Raw genomic sequence first — 23,610 nt, 5'->3', positions numbered from 1 at the left:
ACTTAAATAGGCCCTGATAATATGGGCCAGGTGAGGAGGAACCCTGTGGTAGCGCAAAGCCTCATTTACAGTTTCCCAGGGCATGGTGTTGAAGGCGTTGGCTATGTCTAGCGACACAGCCAAGACGACCTCGCCCCGAGAAACAGACTCCTGTGCCAGTCTTTTCACTTGCAGGATCGCGTCCACTGTAGAACGGCCGCTCCTGAAGCCGTATTGATTTCCGGCCAGGTCTGGACCAACCCCTCTTAAATGCTTGTTGAGGCGGGACGCTATGATGCGCTCGAATAGCTTCCCCACCTCATCAAGCAAAACAATCGGCCGGTACGCTGAAGGCGAATCAGACGGACGACCCTCTTTCTTTAGCAGTACCAGTTTTCCCGATTTCCATGCTACTGGGAAGTGGCCCTGCTCCAGGCATGCCGTGAAGAGACGGATAAGTCGCGGCTCCAGCTCTTTCAGCGCGAGGGCCCAAGCGCGGCCGGGGACTCCATCTGGACCGGGGGCAGTGTTCTTGGCTCGCATCTTAATCACTGCTACGCCAAACTCAACCGTTGTTACAGGTGGCACTTCAGCTTCCTCCACTTCGTCTGCTCGTGGTGGTGCCATTGCTGGCGGCCTGTTGTTTCTTCCTCTAGGGAACAATGCCGAAACCACGTCGCTGACAAACTCGGGTTCCAACGTTTGGGTGAGCGGGGGGCCCCAGGAGCGCAATTTGTTTCTTACGAGCTTGTAGGGCCGGCCCCAGGGGTCCGCATTCAAGGTGTCGAGGAATGCTTCTCTGGCAGCGTCCATGGCATTTCCAATGGCGGCTTTTAGGGACTTCTTTGCCTCCTTATACAAGGCGTAAAGGTTCCTTTCTGCGTCTTCGTCTGTTCGTCGGCGCCTCTGCCTTGTGTACCGACGCCGCGCGGCTGTACACTCCTTGCGTATTAGTGCAAGCTCAGCAGTCCACCAGTACACCTTTCGTTTTTGTGGTGGAGGCTTGGCTCGGGGCATCGCCGTATCGCATATTAGTGTCATGGCATCCCGGAACCAGGATGCTTCCGTCTCCACCACTACTTCACCTTCCGGCGAAGGAAGCCACGCCTGTACAATAGCCGCCTCTAAAAGAAGGTCTCGATCCATTTTACCGAGAGCCCATCTTGGACCTCCGCCGCCAATCGGTAGCGTGCAATTTTGGCCAGTTTGAGCTGATGGCGATGTGGAGACGTCGTAACGAATGTACAGGTGATCGGACAGCGTCTCCACATCTTCCAGTACCCTCCAATCATGGACACAGCGTGCCAGGGCGGCATTTGTGAAAGACAGATCCACTATTGACCCGCCCTGTTGCCGCACGCACGTGTTAGCAACTCCCTGGTTGGCTAGAGTCAGCCCTGATGCAAGTGCCCACTCTTCAACGACCTCACCGCGCACGTCCGTCGCCGGCGAACCCCACGCAGTAGACTTCGCGTTAAAATCTCCAGCGACGACCACTGATCCCCGGCCATAAAGCTGGCTGACTCGGGTGCCTACCTCCGCCAGGAACCGTTCGAATTCAGCCAAACAGCGATTTGGAGAAAAGTAGATGCCGACAAAAGTGACACGTTCATAATTTGCCGACACATAACCTTTCCCCCGGACAACGCTTTCGAATGTGCCTCCTCTTGCCACCAATGCGACAACTCCGTCTATGTCAGCTACCCAATCGCTTCGCGGTGGGACTGAGTACGGCTCAGCCACAACTGCCACATTAATACTCCACTGAGCCAGGGATTGCAAAAGCAGATCTTGAGCCCTGGCGCAGTGATTGAGGTTAGTTTGCAACACCTTTATTGTCATTAATGGTCGGTCGTTACAATGTCCATCTCAGCTTCTTCCACCGCACCGGTGGAGGGGAGAACAGCCTGGGAGGGGGCCTGGGGGCCATCGCCAGCGCGTTTTGTATTCTTTGGGCTAGGGTTGGTGCACGCTTTGGACCCGATTTTATGGTCCGCAGGTTTTCCCGCAGCATGACACAGGATACATTGAGTTGATCCAGAGCAAGCTGACCTCTTATGTCCTGGTTGACCGCAGTTATAGCAGCGGTTACTGTAGTCTTCAGTCGCTGTGCATTGAACCCCAGCATGCCCCATCTGCAGGCAGCGGAAGCACCTCATGGGTCTTTCTTCAAGAAGGCTAACTTTAGCCGAGAGGCCCCAACCGAGTTCAAGGCGACCAGCCTGAGTGACTTTCTTGGCTGTCGTAACAGGGCAGCGCACCCACAGAGTGCCGAGTCTTCTAATACCTCGACGAACCTCACCGGTCTTTACCAGGTCTGTTGAGCACTCGCCGACGCTGGCGATCGCAGCTACTACTACCTCGGGCGATATTGAGTCGTCCAACTCTGTCAAACGGAGCTCTGCGCATTTGACAGGTCTTGATACACGAACAGCTTCTGGACCCAGCTTTTCCGCAAGCGCTCTGGCCAGTTGGTCGGCCTTATCACCACTGGTGGTTCCTGGGACCTCTAGAACGGTGCCCCCAGTGATTGCGCGCTTGATTCGCAATGCAGAAATGCCGAGTCCAGCCAAGTCGACCCTACTCTTGGCCTCCGTAAGTACATTCGCATACGTCACCCCCCTTTCAACTGCCTCTGGGAGCAGTGTCAGAACCACCGCTGATGAACGCGGGGGCACTAGTTTGCGTACCTTCTTTGGTTGCTGTTTCTGTTTCGGTTGTGTTTTGGAAACAGCATTGGCCGCCTTCTTTTTCTTTTTGCCCTTGGGGCCCACCTTTTGCCATCCTTCCTCTGTTGAGGGACCTGGAGACGCTGGATGGGACCGAAGGGTTGCCGTACTCTGGCTGACAATGGGCTGTGGGGCAATGCTTTTCTTGCCTTTGCCCTTGCCCTTGCCCTTGCCGCTGATCTTTTGCGGCTCTTCAGTATAGTTTGGTGGACCCTTCTTGCCAGGGACAGAGGCCACTGGCATCGCGGGCTTTTGGACGACGCTCACGTTTGAAGCCGACTCTTTCCTCTTGTCGCTTGCCAGAGGTGGACGGAGACTTTGGGCTGGCAATAGTCTGCCTTCTTTCTCCAAACCATCAAATCTAGCATTAATCATGCTACCTACTTGAGTTGTAACAGCCCGGACAATGCTCTCTATGTCTAGGGCCGCAGGTTCGTTAGACTTAGCCTTCTTTTTGGATGGCGCCGGTGGATGAGGTCCCAACGACGCAGATTGAACCACGTTCATCTCCTCTATGGGAAGCGAACTCCGATGTGAAATTTCAAAGCGTTGCATTTCCTCGCGAATTTTTCGGAGCTCAGAGCGGACATCTGCCAGTTCCGCTTTAAGGCGCTTGTTCTGTGCTACTAGTTGCCGGGTTTCGTCGGATACCGTGTGTGTCCTAAGCTCCTCAAAGACCTTCTTCATTTCCTTGGCTGAGTCCTTTAGGGCCTTTTGAAAGGTACCCTTAAGATGACTGGACTTTTGGGCCACCATGTCAATGGTTTCTAGGCTGACAAGGACGCGATCATCGAGGTTCACATCCTCGTCGGTGGACATTTCCGATAGTCTTACTTGGCGGGTTTTATAAGACAGACATAAGTCCTCCGCCTCTTCTTCGTCGCGAAGCCGAAGTTGTTCACGTTTCGCCTTATTGGCCCCTTCAACAGCCTTTGCATAGCCGACGTTTTCCTCCGTGTTGGGGGAACGGCCTTTTCCTCTGCGTGCAGGCGCCACAATTGCCGATGTACTAGGACCATCGTCAACATTCGGCGACCTAGATCGTGACCTTTCATTCGAAAGGCGCCGTCTCTTGCTAAAGAAGCGACTCTCATTCGCTGGGGAGCGTGAGCGTGATCGAGACCGGTTTGAGCGCATTGACCGGGCTGAGCGCATGGACCGGACAGAGGTAACACTCCCGTCCGAGTCTGTTGCGGAGACCTTTTCCGCGTCTAGACGCTCAAGCGTCACTTTTGCGACTTTCGTCGCCACCTTCGTCGTCAATTCCGAATCAGAAGCAACATTCTTTGTCCGATCTTCGTTTGCAGGGGTCAGGTTGGATTTGGGTTTTTGTTGGGTTTGTTTTTTAAGATTATTCAATTGCATAATAAGTCCCACGAGTAGAGGAGAAATAAATTTCCACGGAAGGCAGAGATCCTCGATGCCTAGGTGGCCCTATTAACACTGTGAGGTCGGGCGGTATCACAGGTTTGGATTCTCATGACTGGTACTCACTCCAGCCGCTCCGAAGAGCATCTTGACGCGGAAAGCCGACACGCCAAGAGTTATGGATTTTTTATTGGGGTTTACTCCCCTTGACCCGGCCGATTAAGGCAAGGTTACCGGTTCCGAGGGCAGGCCTAAAACATGACCAGAACCCACCCCGGGATAACGGTTCGGCCGACGGTGACCATAGTCTGCACCACTAACTTCTTCCCCGAAGCTAGCAGCACCCGCCGCCCTAGGTGGTTTTTATAGAGGTATTCCGTCCTCGCGGTCCCCGTCCAACGCCAGCGACCCTCGTGCCGACCCCGCGGGCCGGGTTACGAGTTGGCCGACAGCTGACCTGAGTCAACCGTCGCCCTCACCATGGGTAATTTTTATAGAGGTTTTCTTCCTCGCAGCCCCCACCCCGAAGGGAGACGGCCGCCGCTCCTGGCACCAACGGACCAAGTTTGCGGTTTTGACGATGCACGCACGACATCGCACGGCCACCACAGGCCAATGGTATTGACCACTAGACCACGGCTGCGTCCTCTGCCACCTCAGGTGGAACTGAGGCATGACGGGGGCAGCCAACCACACAACACGGCACTGAAGCCAACGCAGGAGCAAGCTCAACTGCACCACGCCTATGACTGGTAGTTCGCAGAGGAAGGACAGCAAACGCGCAACTGAGCGTCTATCCTCCCCCTCCCAGGGTGCACCACGAGGAGGTCTACCAGCCCTTGCACCCCAACCTAACCTAACCTAACCTAACCTAACCTTTTTTTTTTTTTTTTTTTTTTTTTTTTTTTTTTTTTTTTTTTTATAGAGGGGAAATGCATTACGCATACCACCCAGGCGCGGGGACGGGCCTGGATGGTTATGTGGGACTCCCGTATAGGCTAATGAGGCCCACGGTATACCCACTAAAACCCCTCTTGGCCGGCTCAACGCTATATGGCGAGGTCACAGGGACATTGCGGCACTCTTCCGCAACCTCGCCAGCGGCCGTCCGGACTCCGGACACAACTCTGGACGAAATTTCATATTCCCCCTACCTCCCTAATTGCGCGCCATTATTACGGCGTGCTCGCCATCCCAGGGACCCTTGTGTAGGCGACAGACGTCCCCGAGCCTATCGCCCACAGGAACCCTTAAGGGGGAAGTCGGCGGTCATATGCGAGTCGCCGTCGCCCCACGCGCTTGCGACGTATCGGCTGGGAAGCTGGATCGTCTTCCCTACCGCGCTCCGCCATCTCTTTCTGCGCTATGACCGCCTCGCAGAAGTCCAGCACAGCCTTCCACGACCTGTCGCTGTCCACCATGTTTCGCACCACGGAGGGCAGCGAGAGGTCTTGTCCCACTACAGCGCTTAGAGTGCGGCGCTCTTCTTCCCAGGCTGGGCACACTTCTAGTGTGTGTTGGGCAGTGTCCTCCGGGCAGTCGCAGTGGTGGCATATTGCAGTTATTTCTCTTCTGGCTCTGTCCTTAAGATACCTCCCGAAACATCCATGTCCCGAGAGGATCTGAGTCAGTCGGAAAGTTAAGGCACCATATGTCCGGTCTAGCCACTTTTTAAGAACCGGGCGAACCGCTTCAATAGTCAGACGGCCTGCGCTAGGGTGCGCCAGCCTCTGCTCCCAAACGTCCACCATTTCCAGTCTAATGGCGTCTCGTCGTCCTACAATTTCTCTCGGTGCTGGCAAGTCTCCATTGTGATGCGCCTCCTCGCGCCAACGGTGAACCGCTGCGAGGGCTCTCGCATCTAAGTCCCATGGTAAAGTCCCTGCCAGCACACATACCGCTTCGAAAGAGATCGAACGGTACCCTCTTATGGCTCTAGTTGTAATTGCCCTTTGAGGCGCCCTTAGTAGAGCTACCTCCTCTCTCTTTAAAATGTCTGCCCAGACTGGGGCTCCGTACAGGGCCATGGATCTGACGACCCCCATGTACAGCCGTCGACATGACGCTTTGGGTCCCCCCGTGTTTGGGAGTATACGCCCTAGAGCGCCAGCTGCTCCCAGCAGCTTCGGCATCAGGCGCTGAAAGTGGGCGCGGAAATTCCACCGGCTGTCGAGTGTGAGGCCCAGGTATTTCATTGTGGACTCGACGCCGATCCGGGCTCCACCCACCACTATATGCGCATCCGGCGGTGGCGCGTTGCGGGGCCCGTGGAAACATAAAGCTTCTGATTTTTGTAGGGCCACCTTTAGTCCCAATCGCCTGATCCGACCGACGACGTGAGCGACTCCTGCCGTTGACAGTATGGCGGCCTCCCTAAAGGTTTTCCCGCGAGCTGTCACCAAAGTGTCATCGGCGTAGCAGGTGAGGTTTACGCCTCGCAGGTTTGCGCCTCTCAGGACCCAATCATATCCAATATTCCACAAGAGTGGCCCTAGGACCGACCCCTGTGGAACACCGCAAGACATTGGATATCTTGCCCACTCTTCCCGTCCCGGGTAAGTGACGGACCTGTCCGAGAGGTACGCGTCGACTGTCCGCCTTAGATATTCTGGTACCTGGTGATACCGCAGCGCCTCTTTAACGCAGCCCCAAGGCAACGAGTTAAAGGCATTGGCAATGTCCAGGGACACTGCCAAGACTACCTCGCCTCGGGACACCGCCTCGTCAGCGAGAGCCTTAACACGCTGAATGGCGCCCACTGTTGAACGGCCGCTGCGGAAACCAAACTGGCAATCTGCCACATCAGGTCCGACACGAGCGAGGTGCTTGATGAGACGGCTGGCTATTATGCGCTCCAGGAGCTTCGCAATCTCATCAAGCAGCACTATTGGGCGGTAGGCAGATGGAGAATCTGCCGGGCGTCCTTCCTTTTTTATGAGAACCAGCTTGCCTGTCTTCCACTGCCGTGGAAACCTGGCTTGATGAAAGCAAGCTGAGAACATTTGCAGCATTCGTGATTCCAGAGCCTTACTGGCCAAGACCCAGGCCCGACCCGGTATGCCGTCAGGCCCAGGGGCTTTGTTTTTGGCCTTAAGTCTTAGCACAGCTGCGCCAAGTTCATCATCAGACACGTCGGGTATCTCCTCCTCGTCACCTTCAATTTCAGCGGGGGGTGCCATTGCTGGCGGTGCGAAGTTATCGCAGGCCGGGAACAGCGCTTCCACCACATTTCGCAGTAGATCCGGCTCGAGACTTCGCGTTAGGGGGGGAGCCCAAGGGCGAAGTTTGTTTCGGACCATCTTATATGGTCGCCCCCAAGGATCATTATTTAACATATCGAGCATTTCCCGATATGAGCCCTCCTTTGCCTGCTTTATAGCGATCTTCAGGCTTTTTGCACGCTCTCTATATGTTGCATATAGTTCTGTCTCCCGGGCAGGATCCCGGAGCCTGCGCCTTCGCTGATGACTATAAAGGCGCCTCGCCGCAACACATGACTCTCGGAGTTGCGTGAGCTCCGGAGACCACCAGTAGACCTGACGTTTAGGAGGAAGAGGCTTGGCTCGGGGCATCGCTGCATCGCAAATGTTCGACATTGCTTCACCGAGCCATTTCGCCTCCTCGTCTACATCTATTGGATACGCCGGAGTCGGGTTCCATGCCTGGACCTCAGCAGCAAGAACCAATGCCTCTCTGTCTAGGCGTTTTAGTGCCCATCTTGGACCGTCACCTGGCAGTGACTGACTAATTGGACCGCTCAGAGTACCTGGGAGTGCGGAGACCCTGAACTGTATGTAACGATGGTCGGATAAGGACTCTACACTCTCAAGCACCTCCCAACCCTGAATACGACGGGCCAAGGCAGCATTAACAAAGGTTACATCGACAATGGAACCACCCTGTATTCGAACACATGTGTCGACAGAACCCCGATTGACAACCACCAGACCAGCCGCAACTGCCCACTCCTCTAGTTCCCGCCCACGTACATCCGTTGCTGGGGATCCCCATGCGACGGACTTGGCGTTAAAATCACCCGCAACAATCACGGGACGCGGATTACAGCGACCAATAACCGCTCCTACTTCTACTAGAAAGGCTTCAAATTCAGCCACACTCCTATTGGGCGAGAAATAAACACTGACTACTGTGATGCCACCAAGGAGCGCGGCCACAAATCCCTTCCCTTTTTCCACCTTTTCGAAGGGCGGTGAGCCAGTAGCTGTTTGAGTTATAATCGCCGCCGTGCCATCGTAGTCCCCAGCCCAGTTGTCCCTTTGGGGGACGTGGTATGGCTCGGAGAGGATAGCCACATGTGCCAACCACTGCGCCATGCTCTGAAACAGGAGATCCTGAGCATCGAGGCAGTGGTTGAGATTCACCTGCACAAATTTTAACGCCATTATTATGTGGTTTCCATTGGCGCTGCCTGCTCACCCTCGACCGCATCAGAGGCGGGTTGGTGGACGGATTGCGAGGGGGCTCGGGAGCCATCGCCATTCTTCTTCCCCTTCTTGTTGGTTTTGGAAGCAGAGCATGTCTTGCTCCCAATTGTGTGTCTTGCCGGTTTATTGGCCGCCGCGCAAACAGCGCAGTGCGGTGCGGCAGAACACGTGGCCGCCTTATGGCCGGACTGTCCGCAGCGGTAGCACAGGTCGCTGCGGTCCTCTTGAGCCTGACACTGCGCGCGGACATGGCCTGCTTCAAGGCAGCGGAAACAACGCATAGGCTTTTGATCCAGCAGTTGGACCCTTGCCGATACCCATCCAACAATCAGTCGGCCGCTGTCGGTCAACTTTTTAACCACCGTAATTGGGCAGCGGACCCAAATGGAACCTAGGCCTGAGAAGTCCTGGCGGATTTCGCCACACTTTATTTGGTCTATGTGACACCCACCCACTTTGACCACGGCTTTTCTCACATCATCAGGCGTGACAGAGTCATCCAGCCCTGAGATGCGGACTTCAGCGGTTTTTGTAGGCCTGGAGACTTGGACAACCTCGTTATTTAATTTCTCCCTCAATTTATCCGCGAGAGCATCTGCTTTCTCGCTGCTGGTCGCCCCGGGGACCTCAATAATGGTAGCCCCTGTGACTGCTCGTTTGAACCGGACTCCCTCGATCTGTAGTTCCTTTAGGTCGATTTTAGATCTAGCCTCCTTAAGGATGTCCGCGTAGTTAGTTTTACCTCCCTCAGCTTCCGGCTTCAGCGTGAGGACAATCGCCGCTGAGCGTGGAGGGCGTAGTTTACGTGCCTTCTTGGGGGCTGCTTGCTGCGTTGGAGGACTTGTTGCCTTCTTTTTTGTGCCCTTTTTAACCACCTTTGTCCATGTCTCGTCCACGTTAGCCGGAGCAGGTGGTAATGGACGAGGCTCACGCGGTGCATCCGCAGGTTGAGCCGTCTTTCCCTTCTTCTTCTTGCCCTTTTTTGCTGCCGTTTTCTTCCCCTCATTCCCAGGAGCAGAAGATGGTTGCACACCATTGGGTGCCTTTGATTTATTTAGCCCACTAGGTCCAGCGGTAGGTTGTTCCGTCAGGACTGGGCGAGGTGTTGCAGCCTGCCTGTTGTCCTTCTGATATGCAGGTTGGGCCGTCTTTTTTGTTTTGTCTGCGGCCAGCGGTGGCCGCACAGTTTTAGCTGGAAGGAGCCTGTCCTCTAAGGCTTCCAGGCGGGCGTTCACCATTGTGCCCACGTTCATCATTATCGTGCGCTCGGCCTCCTCTTGGGACACGTTAGATGGTGCCACGAGCGACTGCTGTGAGGCCGGTGTCAACGGGGACGGGGCTGCTCTAGCGAGTCGCAGCTCATTTCTGAGTTCTTCATGTTCCTTTTTAAGGTCCGCTATTTGTGTTTGCAGACGGGAGACAGTCCGCTGTAGCAATTTGGTCTCATCCGTGGTGGTGCGTTCTAGCATCATTTGGGCGAAATCAGTAATCGCAGTGGCCGCATCCTTCAGCTTCCGCTGGTAGGTGCCTTTTAAGTTCCCGGACGTAGCTACCACTTTTTTAACCACGGCCACGCTGTCAAGAACTTGCTTGTTAAGGTCCGACATTAGCTGGCTCTCTACCTCTGTACCAGACGCCACACTTCGCTCCACAGTTGGCCGCATGCGGATGGTCATGCATTCCAGCTCTGCCTCAGCCTTTTCCGCTTCTTGCCGCCGGTATTGCTCCTTTGCTACTTTGTAATCTTCTCGGGTCTTGGCCATACCCGCGTACTTGCCAGTGGTTATGGCGTGACCACGACCCCGCTTTAATGTGGGCTGCGTCTTTTTCTTCTCGGCGGTCCCGTCTGATTCCGACCCAGAACCGCTCAGATTGCGTTTCCGCAAAAACCGTCGGTCACTGTCACTCAGTGAGTCGCAGCTCATGGCCGAGTCTGACTCAATTCGCTCATCTCTATGCCAGTCTATCAAAGCTGACTCTTCTACATTTACCTCGTTTTCACCACCACAGGCTTCCGTCTCTTTTTCTTTTACTGACGCAATCTGCAACTGCGTGGAGGTACTCTTCGGAGCTGGAGAGTCACAGCGGGTTAAAGACACGCGGATGTCTGGGAGCGATCTCCGGCTCCTCAGTCGACTCCGTAACCCTGTACTCGTTGAGGGCTCCGAAAGTTCACCCTGTGGGGGAGTTACCGTCGTTGGCAACTCCGCCGTGGCTGCTCTAGAATCTTTTGGGGTCAATTCGCTGTCAGAACGACCCTTTTCTTCTCGCGACGGCGAACCGCCACCCCTCAGCCTCAATGCACCCAAATTACCATTCGAGCACTCTCCCGCGTTCACGCAAAGGTCATTGGTGTTGGAGTACGACAACAGGTCGCAGTCCTTCACCACCCATTCAATAAAGTCCTTATTCCACGTAGCATCAATGTCCATATTCGTTTCGCCAAGGTTGTGTTCACGGAGACCGGCAACCTGCCGGCCTACGAGGCGATTGTTGCCCACCCCTGCATACGGAGGGCAGCCGGTCACCGAAGTGAGCGGACGGGATTCCTCCTTTTGGAGACCCGCCAGGGGACTTTTTTCGCAATCAGCCTTCATTGTACTTTACCAATGCTCCACATCGTCGTCTCTTTTTTCGGGGGTGAGCTCCCCCGCACGCTTGGCACTGGACTCCCTCCAGCCATGCATCCCATCGGCACGGTCCGCTCACCTTAGGATTGGGGATTTATTATAGTGGTTTTCTCCACGCAGCGCTACTCTCAATGAGCAGCGCCCCCGGCCCGCTCAGTGCGGGTTACGGGTTGCCCGACGGGGGGCCGAAACCCATCTAGCAGCCATATGACTGTGACCGCCAGACCCGCCGCGCCGCAAACCTTGAAGGCTCGCCATCCCACGCCGCCAAGCGGCCGCTGGCCCTGAACCGGGCCCCGACAACAAACGATGCAAACGCACCACCTCCAAGACGGCTGCATCCCCTGACACCTCAGATTAGCTGAGGCATCTCGGGAGCAGCCATCTACAACAACACGGCACTAAAGCCAACGCAGGAGAAGACTCGACTGCCATAACCACTCTGTGACTGGTAGTTCGCAGGGGGAGAATAGCAAGCGCGCAACTGAGCGGCTATCCTCCCCCTCCCAGGGTGCACCACGAGGAGGTCTACCAATCCCGCACCCCAACCTAACCTAACCTAACCTAACCTAACCTAACCTAACCTAACCTAACCTAACCTAACCTAACCTAACCTAACCTAACCTAACCTAACCTAACCTAACCTAACCTAACCTAACCTAACCTAACCTAACCTAACCTAACCTAACCTAACCTAACCTAACCTAACCCAACACGAAAAAAGCTAACTGGACCAAATTTAAAAACGCCATGTCGCGGGAGCTCCGGCAAAGGGATCTAACAGAACACTCCATGAGCAACGTTGGAGACACGGAAGAGCTGGAGAGGGCAACTAACGCCTATATCAGCTCAGTGTCAAAAGCATGCGAGGAGAGCATCCCAAAGCCGGGTGTCCCAAAGACAGATGCAAACCCGCCGTGGTGGTCCAAAGAACTGGACCGACTGCAAAAAGAGGTGTTAAGGCGGAAAAGGCGAATAAGGAACGCCGCCCCAAACAGAAGGCAGTACGTAGTTGACCAATACCTTGAGGTAAAGGAAGACTACTCAGCTAAAGCAATGGAGGCTCAGACGGCTAGCTGGAAAGAATTTTGTACCACGCAGGAGAGGGAGACAATGTGGGACAAAATCTACAGAGTTCTAAGAAAAACGGCTAGACGTCAAGAAGACACGTTGCTTAGGGACGAACAAGGGCAAACCTTAACACCGAAACAGTCGGCCCAACGACTCGCGCAGTGCTTCTATCCGGATGACCGCAGGGAAGAAGAGTCCGACCATCACAGGTGCACCAGGGAAGATACAGAGGGGGGAAATCCAGTAGTGGAAACAGACCTCACTGACGACGATCCACCATTCACGCAAGTGGAAATGGACATGGCTGTCAAAAGTATGAACCCGAAAAAAGCACCTGGGTCGGACGGACTCACTGCGGACATATGCGCAGAAGCTATCCAGTGTAATAAGGAAGTATTTTTGTGTCTAGCGAATTCCTGCCTTAGGCTAGCCTACTTCCCCAAAGCCTGGAAGTTAGCACATGTTTGCATCCTGCGGAAACCCGGAAAGGAGGACTACACCCACCCCAAATCGTATCGACCGATTGGTCTATTGTCGGTACTAGGGAAAATCCTGGAAAAAATGCTGGTAAACAGGATCAAATGGCACATCCTCCCGACCCTGAACGAACGTCAGTATGGGTTTATGCCACAGAAATCAACAGAGGATGCCCTCTATGACTTGATGAGACACATAAAAACAGAAGTAGAAACGAAAAAGCGCATCGTACTACTGATCTCACTTGACATAGAGGGAGCCTTTGACAACGCATGGTGGCCAAAGCTAAAAACCCAATTGGCAAAGAAACGCTGCCCGAGGAACCTTTATCACACGGTATGCTCCTACTTGGAAGACCGGGTGATAAAGGTACACTACGCGGGCGAGGTCAGCGAAAAGCCTACCACAAAGGGATGTGTTCAGGGTTCTATAGGCGGTCCAATATTCTGGAATATAATTCTAGACGACCTCCTAGAGCTACTCAAGGATACAGAGGCCCATTGTCAGGCGTTCGCAGACGACGTCACCCTAGTGTTCTCTGGAAGCAACTCAGGAGTCATAAAGGCACAGGCTGAACGCACACTCCAGAGGGTGGTCAAATGGGGATCCGAAAACAAGCTTAACTTCGCTGCGCATAAAACCGCAGCCATGGTTTTGACAAGAAAGCTGAAATGGGACCCCATCAAAATTTCAATGGCAGGAACCGAAGTGGAGCTAGTCGAAAAAGTCAAACTGCTGGGACTCACCATTGACCACAAACTTACCTTCAACACACATGTAGCAAAAACGTGCCAAAAGGCAACGGAAATCTACAAACAGCTGTCGTGTGCTGCAAGGGTGTCATGGGGTCTCATCAGTGAGATAGTGAAAACCATTTACATGGCGGTGATAGAGCCGATCGTCCTGTATGCTGCGAGTGCGTGGCATAAAGCTGCCAACAAATTGATGGTGCGGGACCAGCTGGATTCAATTCAGCGAGGTTTTGCCCAGAAAATCTGCAAGGCAGTCTCTCCGCGGTCGAAAAATCAAAGTTGCGGGATTTTTAAACCAAATCATACTGTGTTATATATCAAATTGTGCGCGCTGACTCGTTCTATCCTCTTGTGAAAGAATTTTGAAAATCAGACAACTTGGTGAAGTGTGGTGAGCGAAATAGTGCCAGACAACTTGAGGCGGCCAAGGAAACACTTTGTAGTGATTATAATTTTAGTGTTAGGATTACAGTTTTTGTTTTTATATACTCTTTAGTGATTGTGCTAACTTGTGGTAATAATAGTTTTAATCGGACACATACGATGTAAGTACATTCACTCTCTAAATCTCAAGTGTCGAATAAAATCAGACTAAAACGCGATTTATTCATAAACAAGATCTATAACATACCATAAACTATATATTTCCGTGTGTGTCTTGTTGAGTTTTATAATCAGTGAAATTTTCAAAATTTTCCCAGGAAAAACTATTGAGTTATTCACGAAAAACCGTAACTGCGCAGTTAGTGAAAAACCCATTTCCCATATCGTGCGGCATTTTTGGCACTGTTATTATATGCCTGTGTCCATTAGATCTATAAAACAATTATTGTATTAGAAATAGCTGCCATAGTTTAGATTTTATTCAATTTTTCCTGAAGTAATAGTTAAATTTCTGAAAATAGTGATATTACACCTCTAATTTCTCATGATTTTCAGTGACGACATATAGTTTTTCCAACACCTCTCGATTAGTCATTTAATAGACAATAAGTGTACTAAGTTTCAGATTTTTAAATAAGATAGGTTTTCTGTTAAGTAATTATAAGTAAAACAAGTCCCTTAAATCGCTCGATATCTATAATTACGTCGTTTGAAACCTCACTTTTTTCCTATGTACTTTTTCCAAAATTTTTAGCTCTTTTCTTGTTTATTGTCGTTAAAAAATAGTTTCTGCACAAAGTTTGATGTATGTTAATTGTTTAGTTTTAGCACTAATAAGATTTTAATTTTAGACAGTAAATTTAACTTTTCCCTTTCAAAATCAAACTTATCACTTATTGTTTTTATATAATACTGTATAATTCACCTATTTCTATATTTTCTTTATAATTCCTAATCTGTATATAGCATAACCCAGACATAATTTGTGATTTTTTGTAAACTTTGAACTTTGACCCCCATTAGCTCGTAAAAATAAGTGACGTCATATAATTTTTAGACACCGTTCGATTCGTCATTTAATGAACAATAAGTATACTAAGTTTCAGATTTTTACATGTAATAGTTTTTGTGTTAAGTAATTATAAGTAAAATAAGTCCCCTTATTCGCCCGATTTCTATAATTACGTAAGTTGAAACTTGACTTTTTTCCTATGTACATTTCTTAAAATATTTTGCTCCATTCTTGTTTATTGTTGTTAAAAAGTAGTTTCTGGACCAATTTGAATACAAGTTTACCATTTACTTTTAAGACAAATAGGATTTTAAATTTTGGAGAGTTAATCGAACTTTTTACTTACAAAATCAAACTTAACATCAATTTTTCCAAATAATACTGTATAGCTTACCTATCTCTATATCTTTCTCATAATTTCTAAGCCTTATATATTATAACCTACATATAAACTGTGACTTTTGTATAATCTTGATTTTTGACCCCCATTTTCTCGTGCCTATAAGTATCGACATATAGTTTTCATACACCGCTTAATTTGTCAACTAATAGATAATAAGTGTACCAAATTTTAAAATTTTCGGTACAATAGTTTCCGAGTTAAGTAATATTAAGCTAAACAAGTTCCTATAATTGCCCGATTTCAATAATTACGTAAGTTGAAACTCGACTTTTTTCCTATTAAGAATTTTTAAAATTCGTTGCTTAATTTATGATTAGTATTAGTAAAAACTAATTTCTGTATCATTTTTATTTAAATCTGCCATTTAATTTTTAATAAATTTGTAATTTATTAGAAAAGAATTCGTAATTTGTTATTCCTTGCAAGTTAAATTAGGATTGTTCATTTTTTTTAGACCCCCATTTTTATTTTATTTTCTGAAAATATAGGTTAATTTAAGATACCAATTTGAATGATTTATTAATTCACGGCTCGGTTGAATATTTATAATTTATTGAAAATATGAGATACGACTTCTCGTAAATTACATGTAGTGGCTGATTTGATAAAGCACAAGCAATAACAAACATTAAAAAAATAGTTGTAATTGTCAGTTGATTGTAATGTCACCTGTCTACAATGTCAGTGTCACGCGTTTCTATAAATAATATCGTCTGGAAAACTCGTTTAACTCATATTTTACTTGTAATCTACATTTACTGTACTTATTTTGGCAAGGGCCCATGAGGCTGCCACTTCTCCAATAAATAATAATAAACTCGTTTATTTTGAATCCCTAAATCAATAATTTCAAAATACCTACGCTATAAATTTGTGAAAGCTGATTCCAGAAATCTGCCTAAGTTATATAATACTAGCTGTGCCCGCGGCTTCGCCCGCGTGGAATTCGGTCTGTGTCAGTAAACGGCTAATTTCTAGTCCTAATTTCTCTCCCTCTCCCCTGGAGGCGAAACTTGAAGTAAAGTTGACAGATGGATATGCTAGAGGACTGCAGTCCAGATAAAATATTTTACAGTTAGGTACCACTAAATAAAAGTACACTCCAAAATCAATAGTTTTTTTCGCCCTTATTAAACTTTTACACGTGATTTTAACGACAGAGTAGTAGGTGTATATCGGGCGATACAGTAAGGTATACGCGCGCGAGCGAAAGCGAAGTGGCCTGCCTGGCTAGAGCGTCACTCACCGTGGTCTTCTTCAGACTCCTGAGGAAGACCACGTGCCCCTTGTAACCTCAATGCGTTGCGAGACTTTCGCGAATGATTCGATTTTTTTTGGGAAGGCATAAAAATGCGTATAAAATGCGAGTCCCAAATTGTTTGACTCCGCAAACGACCAGTGCAGGATTAAGATATTTTGATGCCCTAAGCATTTGTAGACCATGGTGGTTCCTCCTCCTGCCTTGGTCTCACGCGAGCGAAGCGAGCGCGAAAATTTTTCGATATAAAAAACGCAATTTGATAGACAGTTGTACGTTTTTACTTTTAGTATGGAAATCAGTTACATAATTTTATCACGAAAATTGTCAGTGCTGCAGCAGTAACGTAGCAACAGAGTAATGCTGCTGCAGCCGCCACCCGAATGTCACCTTGGTCATATGCTAGAAAGTAATTGAAAACGCGAGCGAAGCGAGCGCGAAAATTTTTCGATATAAAAAACGCAATTTGATAGACAGTTGTACGTTTTTACTTTTAGTATGGAAATCAGTTACATAATTTTATCACGAAAATTGTCAGTGCTGCAGCAGTAACGTAGCAACAGAGTAATGCTGCTGCAGCCGCCACCCGAATGTCACCTTGGTCAGATCCTAGAAAGTAATTGAAACCGCGAGCGAAACGAGCGCGAAAATTTTTCGATATAAAAAACGCAATTTGATAGACAGTTGTACATTTTTACTTTTAGTTAGTATGGAAATCAGTCACATCATTTTATCACGAAAATTGACAGTGCTGTAGCAGTAACGTTGCAATAGAGTAATGCTGCTGCAGTCGCCACCCGAATGTCACCTTTACCATATCTTAGAAAGTTATTGAAAACGCGAGCGAAGCGAGCGCGAAAATTTTTCGATTTAAAAACGCAATTTGATTAGACAGTTGTACATTTTTACTTTTAGTATGGAAATCAGTTACATAATTTTATCACGAAAATTGACAGTGCTGCAGCAGTAACGTAGCAACAGAGTAATGCTGCTGCAGTCACCACCCGAATGTCACCTTTGTCATATGTTAGAAAGTAATTGAAAACGCGAGTGAAGCGAGCGCGAAAATTTTTCGATATAAAAAACGCAATTTGATAGACAGTTGTACATTTTTACTTTTAGTCCCAACCAGGCGCGAATCCAGGATTTCATACAGAGAAGGGATGGGACTATTTTTTATCAGCCTAGCTTCGCATAGGGCTCGATATTTAAGGGTCTCAGCGAGGTTGTTTGATGCAAGAGAGGTGAAAAGATGCAAGAAAGCAGAGCTTTGAATTGACCAAGTGAATTGAATTGGCGAAGTGTGAGCAAGGCAGAAGGCCCAGCTGCGAAAGAGGAAAGCTTGGATTTGATCCACGCCCAAGTGTAATTAAGGCAGAAGATCAACTTTGCCGTAAGGCAGAAGGCCTCGCATAAGACCTAACGCCGAACTGCAAAAGAGTGGCTTGAAATCGAATCTATGCATGTAATCACGACTCTTCTACTGCTCGCGGGCTTCGGCTTTCACGGGGCCCCTTATAACACTTTGACAGTTAGGTCTCAGGATCGCGGCTAAGGAGCAACTCGGCTTGGCCGACAAATCTGGCGTGCAAGAGAGCAAAATTCGCTATAAAATCGGTAACCTATGTCGAAAAAATCGGCTGGCCGCAAGCCCGAAAGCAAGATATTTTTCCACGACTTTAAGGGCCTCCGCGTAAGGTCAAATCGAAAGCCTACGTTGGAGATGTTCTTACGTACCCTCACTCTCTTACTTGATCCCTACGACCCTTCGTTATTAGATGGGTACTTGTACACGTATAAAAGTTTCATGTAGGTACCTACTCCACGACGACTGCAATGCTGATGCAGCCTGCGCGTTTTTTTGCCTACGGTTTTGGTGCCCCCTAGACGTGGTGCCCTAAGCAAGTGCTTATTTTGCTTAAAAGCGTTAATCCGGCACTGCAAATAACAGAGGTCAATATTTTTTTTTCAAAGTACCTACCTTCGTGGCCATTATTAAGTGCTGTATACGTATGAATATGGATTTGATATGGATGCGATATAATTACGATTAGGTATAATTCATGACGGAGAAAATTAATAATTTTAAATAATTATGCAATTATACGCGTGTTGATATGTGTGTTTATTTTACCACTACGTAACTATGTAAACTCATTTTTAGTTTTCTTGATTACTTAATGATTACTCAGTTCCCCAAAAGATGGCACTGTGCAATGAGAGGCAATTAATTTACTGTCGTCAAAGACATATGTAACTCCGTATAAGATGAATAAAGTCTAAGGAAAAAACGTGCCTCGGTAATCAAGAAAAAGTCATTCTCGCATAAATGGCGCACACGCCTTTGGCCTATGGCCGGCTAGATGGCGTTGACGTGACCGTTTCATATTTAACAATTTTAACACATAGGTATTAGTGAATGAACAATGATATAAAAATAATAAAATAATTTATCCATATATATACATTTTTTTGATAGTTTTATACGTTTTAATTTTGAGTTTTAGTCATGTGTCGATAGATGGCAGTAAATTTACTGTGACCACAAAATTTACTATGATAGGACCCCTCTATACTATCTATTCTCTTTGCTGTCGTTTAGTTTTGTTGTATTATTAAATCAACATAATTATTCAATTAAATTTGTTGATATCCGTACCCTCTTTTCTAAAGTTAGAGTTCTAATTTGTTAAGTTGTGTTTGTAATTCTTCTAATTTGGCAAAATCCTTCCTCGGTGGCTTATTTATGTCAACACGTATTAAATTCAGCGCCATCTGTTAGTTTACCAGGGTACTCTATAGTGGTAGCACATATAAGAAAAAAGTTTGCCCCTCCTTCCTAAGTAGCGCCATAAGATTCAGGGGCAAACTTAAGTCAATCGAGTGTTGTGGCTAGCCCCCCTTTTAGGGGTTGAATTTTTATAGCCTATTATAACCTGGCCGGGGATGTTCTCGACAGATTAGTAAAGTTTGCATCAAAATCCGTTCAGCCGTTTTCACGTGATGCGCGTTCAAATAAACAGACAAACAGATAAACAGATAAACAGACAAAAATTCTAAAAACTGCTGGAACGTGTTCTGTTATCGATTCTAAGTATCCCCAGCCAACTTTTTTTCGAATATCTTCCATGTACAGACTTTCGACCCTCTTCAGCTTTATTATATGTATAGATAACTTAGTTTTATTGGAGTATGTATCCATATAGCATCCAACTCCAACCATAAGTTGGCTGAAATCAGGGGAGCAAAAATACAAATGTAAGTTACATCATATATTTTTTAACTGATTCGATTCGTAAGATGATTGGATTCCTAAAATCGTTATAAGCGTCCATTGCTAAGGTAGCTTAGCACCCAGTGGGTTCTACCGGCTTGTCACCATTGTTTGGATATTGTACTATATTAGGTACATGCCAATTTTGCTAATTATATCCTATAATTTCAGGTCATCATGTGATTCCTATATAGATACGGCTGTGGGATACGTAATGTACGAAGGAGATTGATTTTGTTAAGGCACTTGGGCCCAGAACAAAGTTGAGCATTTTGTATCGAAACAAACGTCATATTAATCGTCATAATACTTTACGACAGTAAATAATGCCTGGGAACAGAGTAAATAACAAACCATACACTTCTCTTCTGGTTCGTCAACAAGAAGCCATCATTGTCAGCTGCTCGTGCAGAACATGATGAACATACATATATGTATAGTTACTTTTTTTTGGGAAACATATATACATATATTTCCTAAATTAATAAAAAAGTAGGTAAACAAAAACATGTTTTATTATTCACAACTATTAACTTAAGTCTTGTCCACCATGATATCAGCAGCTTGAACTGCAACATGTACCTGGAAATTAGAAATTATATCTTTTTAAAGCAGTTTTAGGCTGAATTTTGAGTATGACTATGTATTCTTGTATAGTGTTTCTTTCTAGTAGGCACCATCTCTGTTTAACGGTTTGCCTTTATATACTCTGGCTACATTACCACAGAAAACACATAGGTCCCCGCGACCCTACCTACAAAGTGAGCTTTTAAATAATTATAGTAAAATAATATTAATTTTATACTTACATCGACGTGATCCTCACAGCAATACTGTGTGTAAGTAGGTAGGTATTCCAAGTTCAATTCACGGCACCATGTTTCACGTCGTAGGTCTTCGCGGATTCGAACAATCATTTTTGTGAATCATTCCCACACGTAGGAACAAGGTCTTTGATATATTAAGCAACGAAAACTACTGTTTAGGTATCAATTATGAATCAAATCATAACAAACCAGCGCAGCGGTTTAACTGAAAAATTTCATTATGACAATGATAACTTTGACAATTACGTGAGTGACGGATTGATTTACTATGGTCCGATAACTTTTATTATGCGATGACTTTACATTCAGCCAACGAGAAAGGTCAAACTAAGGTCATAAGGATATTTGTTAAAATATCTTCAATCCTCAATTATTATATCGCAGCAAATGTCGGAAACTGTTTGAAAACCTCATATCTCGAAATGGTTTTCGAAATAGAACATTTAAAAAAAAATGAACAATCCTAATTATAGTGTGTGTTAGATTTATTGGATAGTTATAGTGTATCAAGCCACAATGGCAGATAACACAAGCGTGCTTGACATTAGCGTGGAAGCTGAAGAGGTAGCTCAAGTGCTAGAAACGTCACAGGGCGGAGAAAAAGAGATAATCACACAGATCGAAAACAAACTAAATGCATTTACAATGGATGTACATGAGCTTTTCCGCATAGTTGAAAAGAATTTATCTACCAGTAAAGAACACAAGAGTGTCACAGTCGAGAATAAGAAAACTATATTGGAAGCGTGCACTCAGCTGAAAACGGACTCTGATATATATGAAGCAAACATATTGATGTTGTGTACGAAGTTAGGCTCTGCATCAATATCCACTAAGAATATTCTCAACAAAGCATTAAATAAAGAAAATGAACATTCAATTCACAGAAACGAACTCAAAGACGTGGTATCATCCATTGTCAAGGAGGAACTAAATAACTTTAAACAGGACCTGAAACAAGACCTGAAACTGACAAGCAATCAAAGCGAATCCAACCTTAAATTTACTTACTCTTCTATAGCCGCCAAGCCCAGATCGTTACCATCCACACCTAGTACGCAAACATCAAAACCAGCAATAATTATATCATCCTTAAAGGCCGGCGAAAGCGCGCCTGATACTCTACAGACCTGGAGGAAGAATGTTACTTTCCGCGACACAGACTTTGCTCCTGTAGCTACTAAATACATCTCTAATGGGAAAGTCCGCGTTGAGTTTAAGAATAAACAAGAGCGCGACGTGGCACTCTCAAAAACTAACGAAATAAATGCGGGCGTTACTGCTGAGACATCCCGTTCGCTAAAGCCAATGATCGTCCTCAAGGGTGTCTCCGTGGACGTACCAGCCGATGACCTCGTTGACATCATTACCAACCAGAATCAACCACTAAAAGACTCCGAAAGCAATAAAATCAAACTTCACTTCAAAAAAGGCAACAAGAACCCTAAGCTGTATAACGCCGTGCTAATGACCTCACCATCCACCTACAACGCAATAATCAAATTAAATAAAATTAACGTCGACCATCAGAGGGTACATGTGGAAGAACACGTGCCTCTTCTGCATTGCTTCAAGTGTTTGCAATTTGGGCACACTAGGAAGCACTGCAAATCTACAACCACCATCTGCTCACACTGCGCTACACCTGACCATGATTTCAAAACCTGCCCACACCGAGAAGATAAAACAAAAACCAAGTGCCATAATTGCGAAACGCATAATAAACAGCAGTCTGACGATATTAATAAACATATTGTATCGCATAGCGCCACCTCGTCTACCTGCCCCAGAATGCAATCTATGATCAACAAAATTAAATCTCGCATAGAATACGATATTATCTCGTAAATATGTAACTTGTAACTTTCTACCTAAATACCTAAATATATATTATACTGTAAATTAAACAACGACGCTTTGTAGTCTGACTGAATCAAATTAAGATTAATAGTCAATCACTAGGTGGCATCGGTCGGGCGGCCGCCCGCACTCGCTTACTCATGTGAGTCGCGAGACGGGCGGCCGGTGTCGCGGACTTCCGCGATACATATATTACAAACGGCAACACGTAACAACAACTTCTATATTGTCTATGGTAAGCACACTTCCTTTTTTCGGTCGTATGAAAGTTGCAAGTTAGTTTGTGAACTTATGATTGATTCATTAAATAAAGTCCTTAAAATAAAGTGCTTTGTATAAAGTGGTACGTGTGCTGGACGCCAGCTTCGTACAGCGAGACCATCGTCTTTCAAAGCTAAGTATATGTATTTAAAAGAGGACTGGTTAGTCCCATGCACATATTTTCATATATTTATTTATATAGCTGTGTTACTGGCAGAGGGTGTGCTTGCATATGTTCAGGACAGGTCGGAGATGCGTCTGCCGGCTTGTGCCTAGCCTTATATAGAAAATGGTCTAGAAGCACCAATAGGCTTGGGGTGCTTAGTTGCGACTAAGCACCACTATCCCTTCACGAGGGACAAGTACACCCCCAACTAATGCCAATATATAGATGTATCTGGTTGAGGCCAGGTGGCTTAGCACGGTCGCGTTTTTATCCCTTGTCACCATGCCTGTCACGTTCTAACAAGTATGTAAGTGCGAAAGGGACGCGCATAGTGATAGTCGATAAAAATGGAACCGTGCTGAGCCCGCAGGATACATATACGTTGTGGATCTGAATGGTTAGCGACTAGCGCGGCTAGGCATGCGAACACTCCTTAAGTGTGCCAAGGGATCGATATAGATGTATCTGGTTGCGACTGGGATACATATATATACCTTAGGGCTGTGGATCCGACTGGTAGCGGCTAGCGCGGCTAGGTTGCGACACAGATAGAACTGTGTGCCGTCAGATCCGTATATAGATGTGACTGGTTGCGACCAGGTCACAGCACCCCTTATCTGGTGCAAAGGTTTAACTTATGAGACTTTCTGAGACATAGATAATTGTGACTATCTTATGCAGACTTGCATACCTATATTACCTATATATATATTT

At 47.1% G+C, this 23,610-nt stretch overlaps 1 protein-coding gene across 1 annotated transcript; it reads right to left on the bottom strand.

The window, feature by feature from the left end:
- Window positions 1–1,452: 1,452 nt before the first annotated feature.
- Window positions 1,453–11,860, bottom strand: LOC134794418 (uncharacterized). Its single transcript, XM_063766232.1, has 2 exons — window positions 11,826–11,860; window positions 1,453–4,952 (listed from the first exon to the last, which is right to left on the bottom strand). The coding sequence occupies exon 2, from the start codon at window positions 4,071–4,073 to the stop codon at window positions 1,821–1,823; it is 2,253 nt and encodes a 750-aa protein (XP_063622302.1). The 5' UTR covers window positions 4,074–4,952; window positions 11,826–11,860; the 3' UTR covers window positions 1,453–1,820.
- Between the last annotated feature and the right edge of the window lie 11,750 nt (window positions 11,861–23,610).

This window comes from Cydia splendana, chromosome 1 (genome assembly GCF_910591565.1).
Source record: "Cydia splendana chromosome 1, ilCydSple1.2, whole genome shotgun sequence".
NCBI lineage: Eukaryota > Metazoa > Arthropoda > Insecta > Lepidoptera > Tortricidae > Cydia > Cydia splendana.
Note: the sequence above shows the minus strand (reverse complement) of the source record. Positions and strands in the feature narration are given on the sequence as shown.

Coding starts and splice junctions, on each gene's coding strand:
- LOC134794418 (XM_063766232.1), bottom strand. CDS start 4,073: ATGCAATTGAATAATCTTAAAAAACAAACCCAACAAAAACCCAAATCC.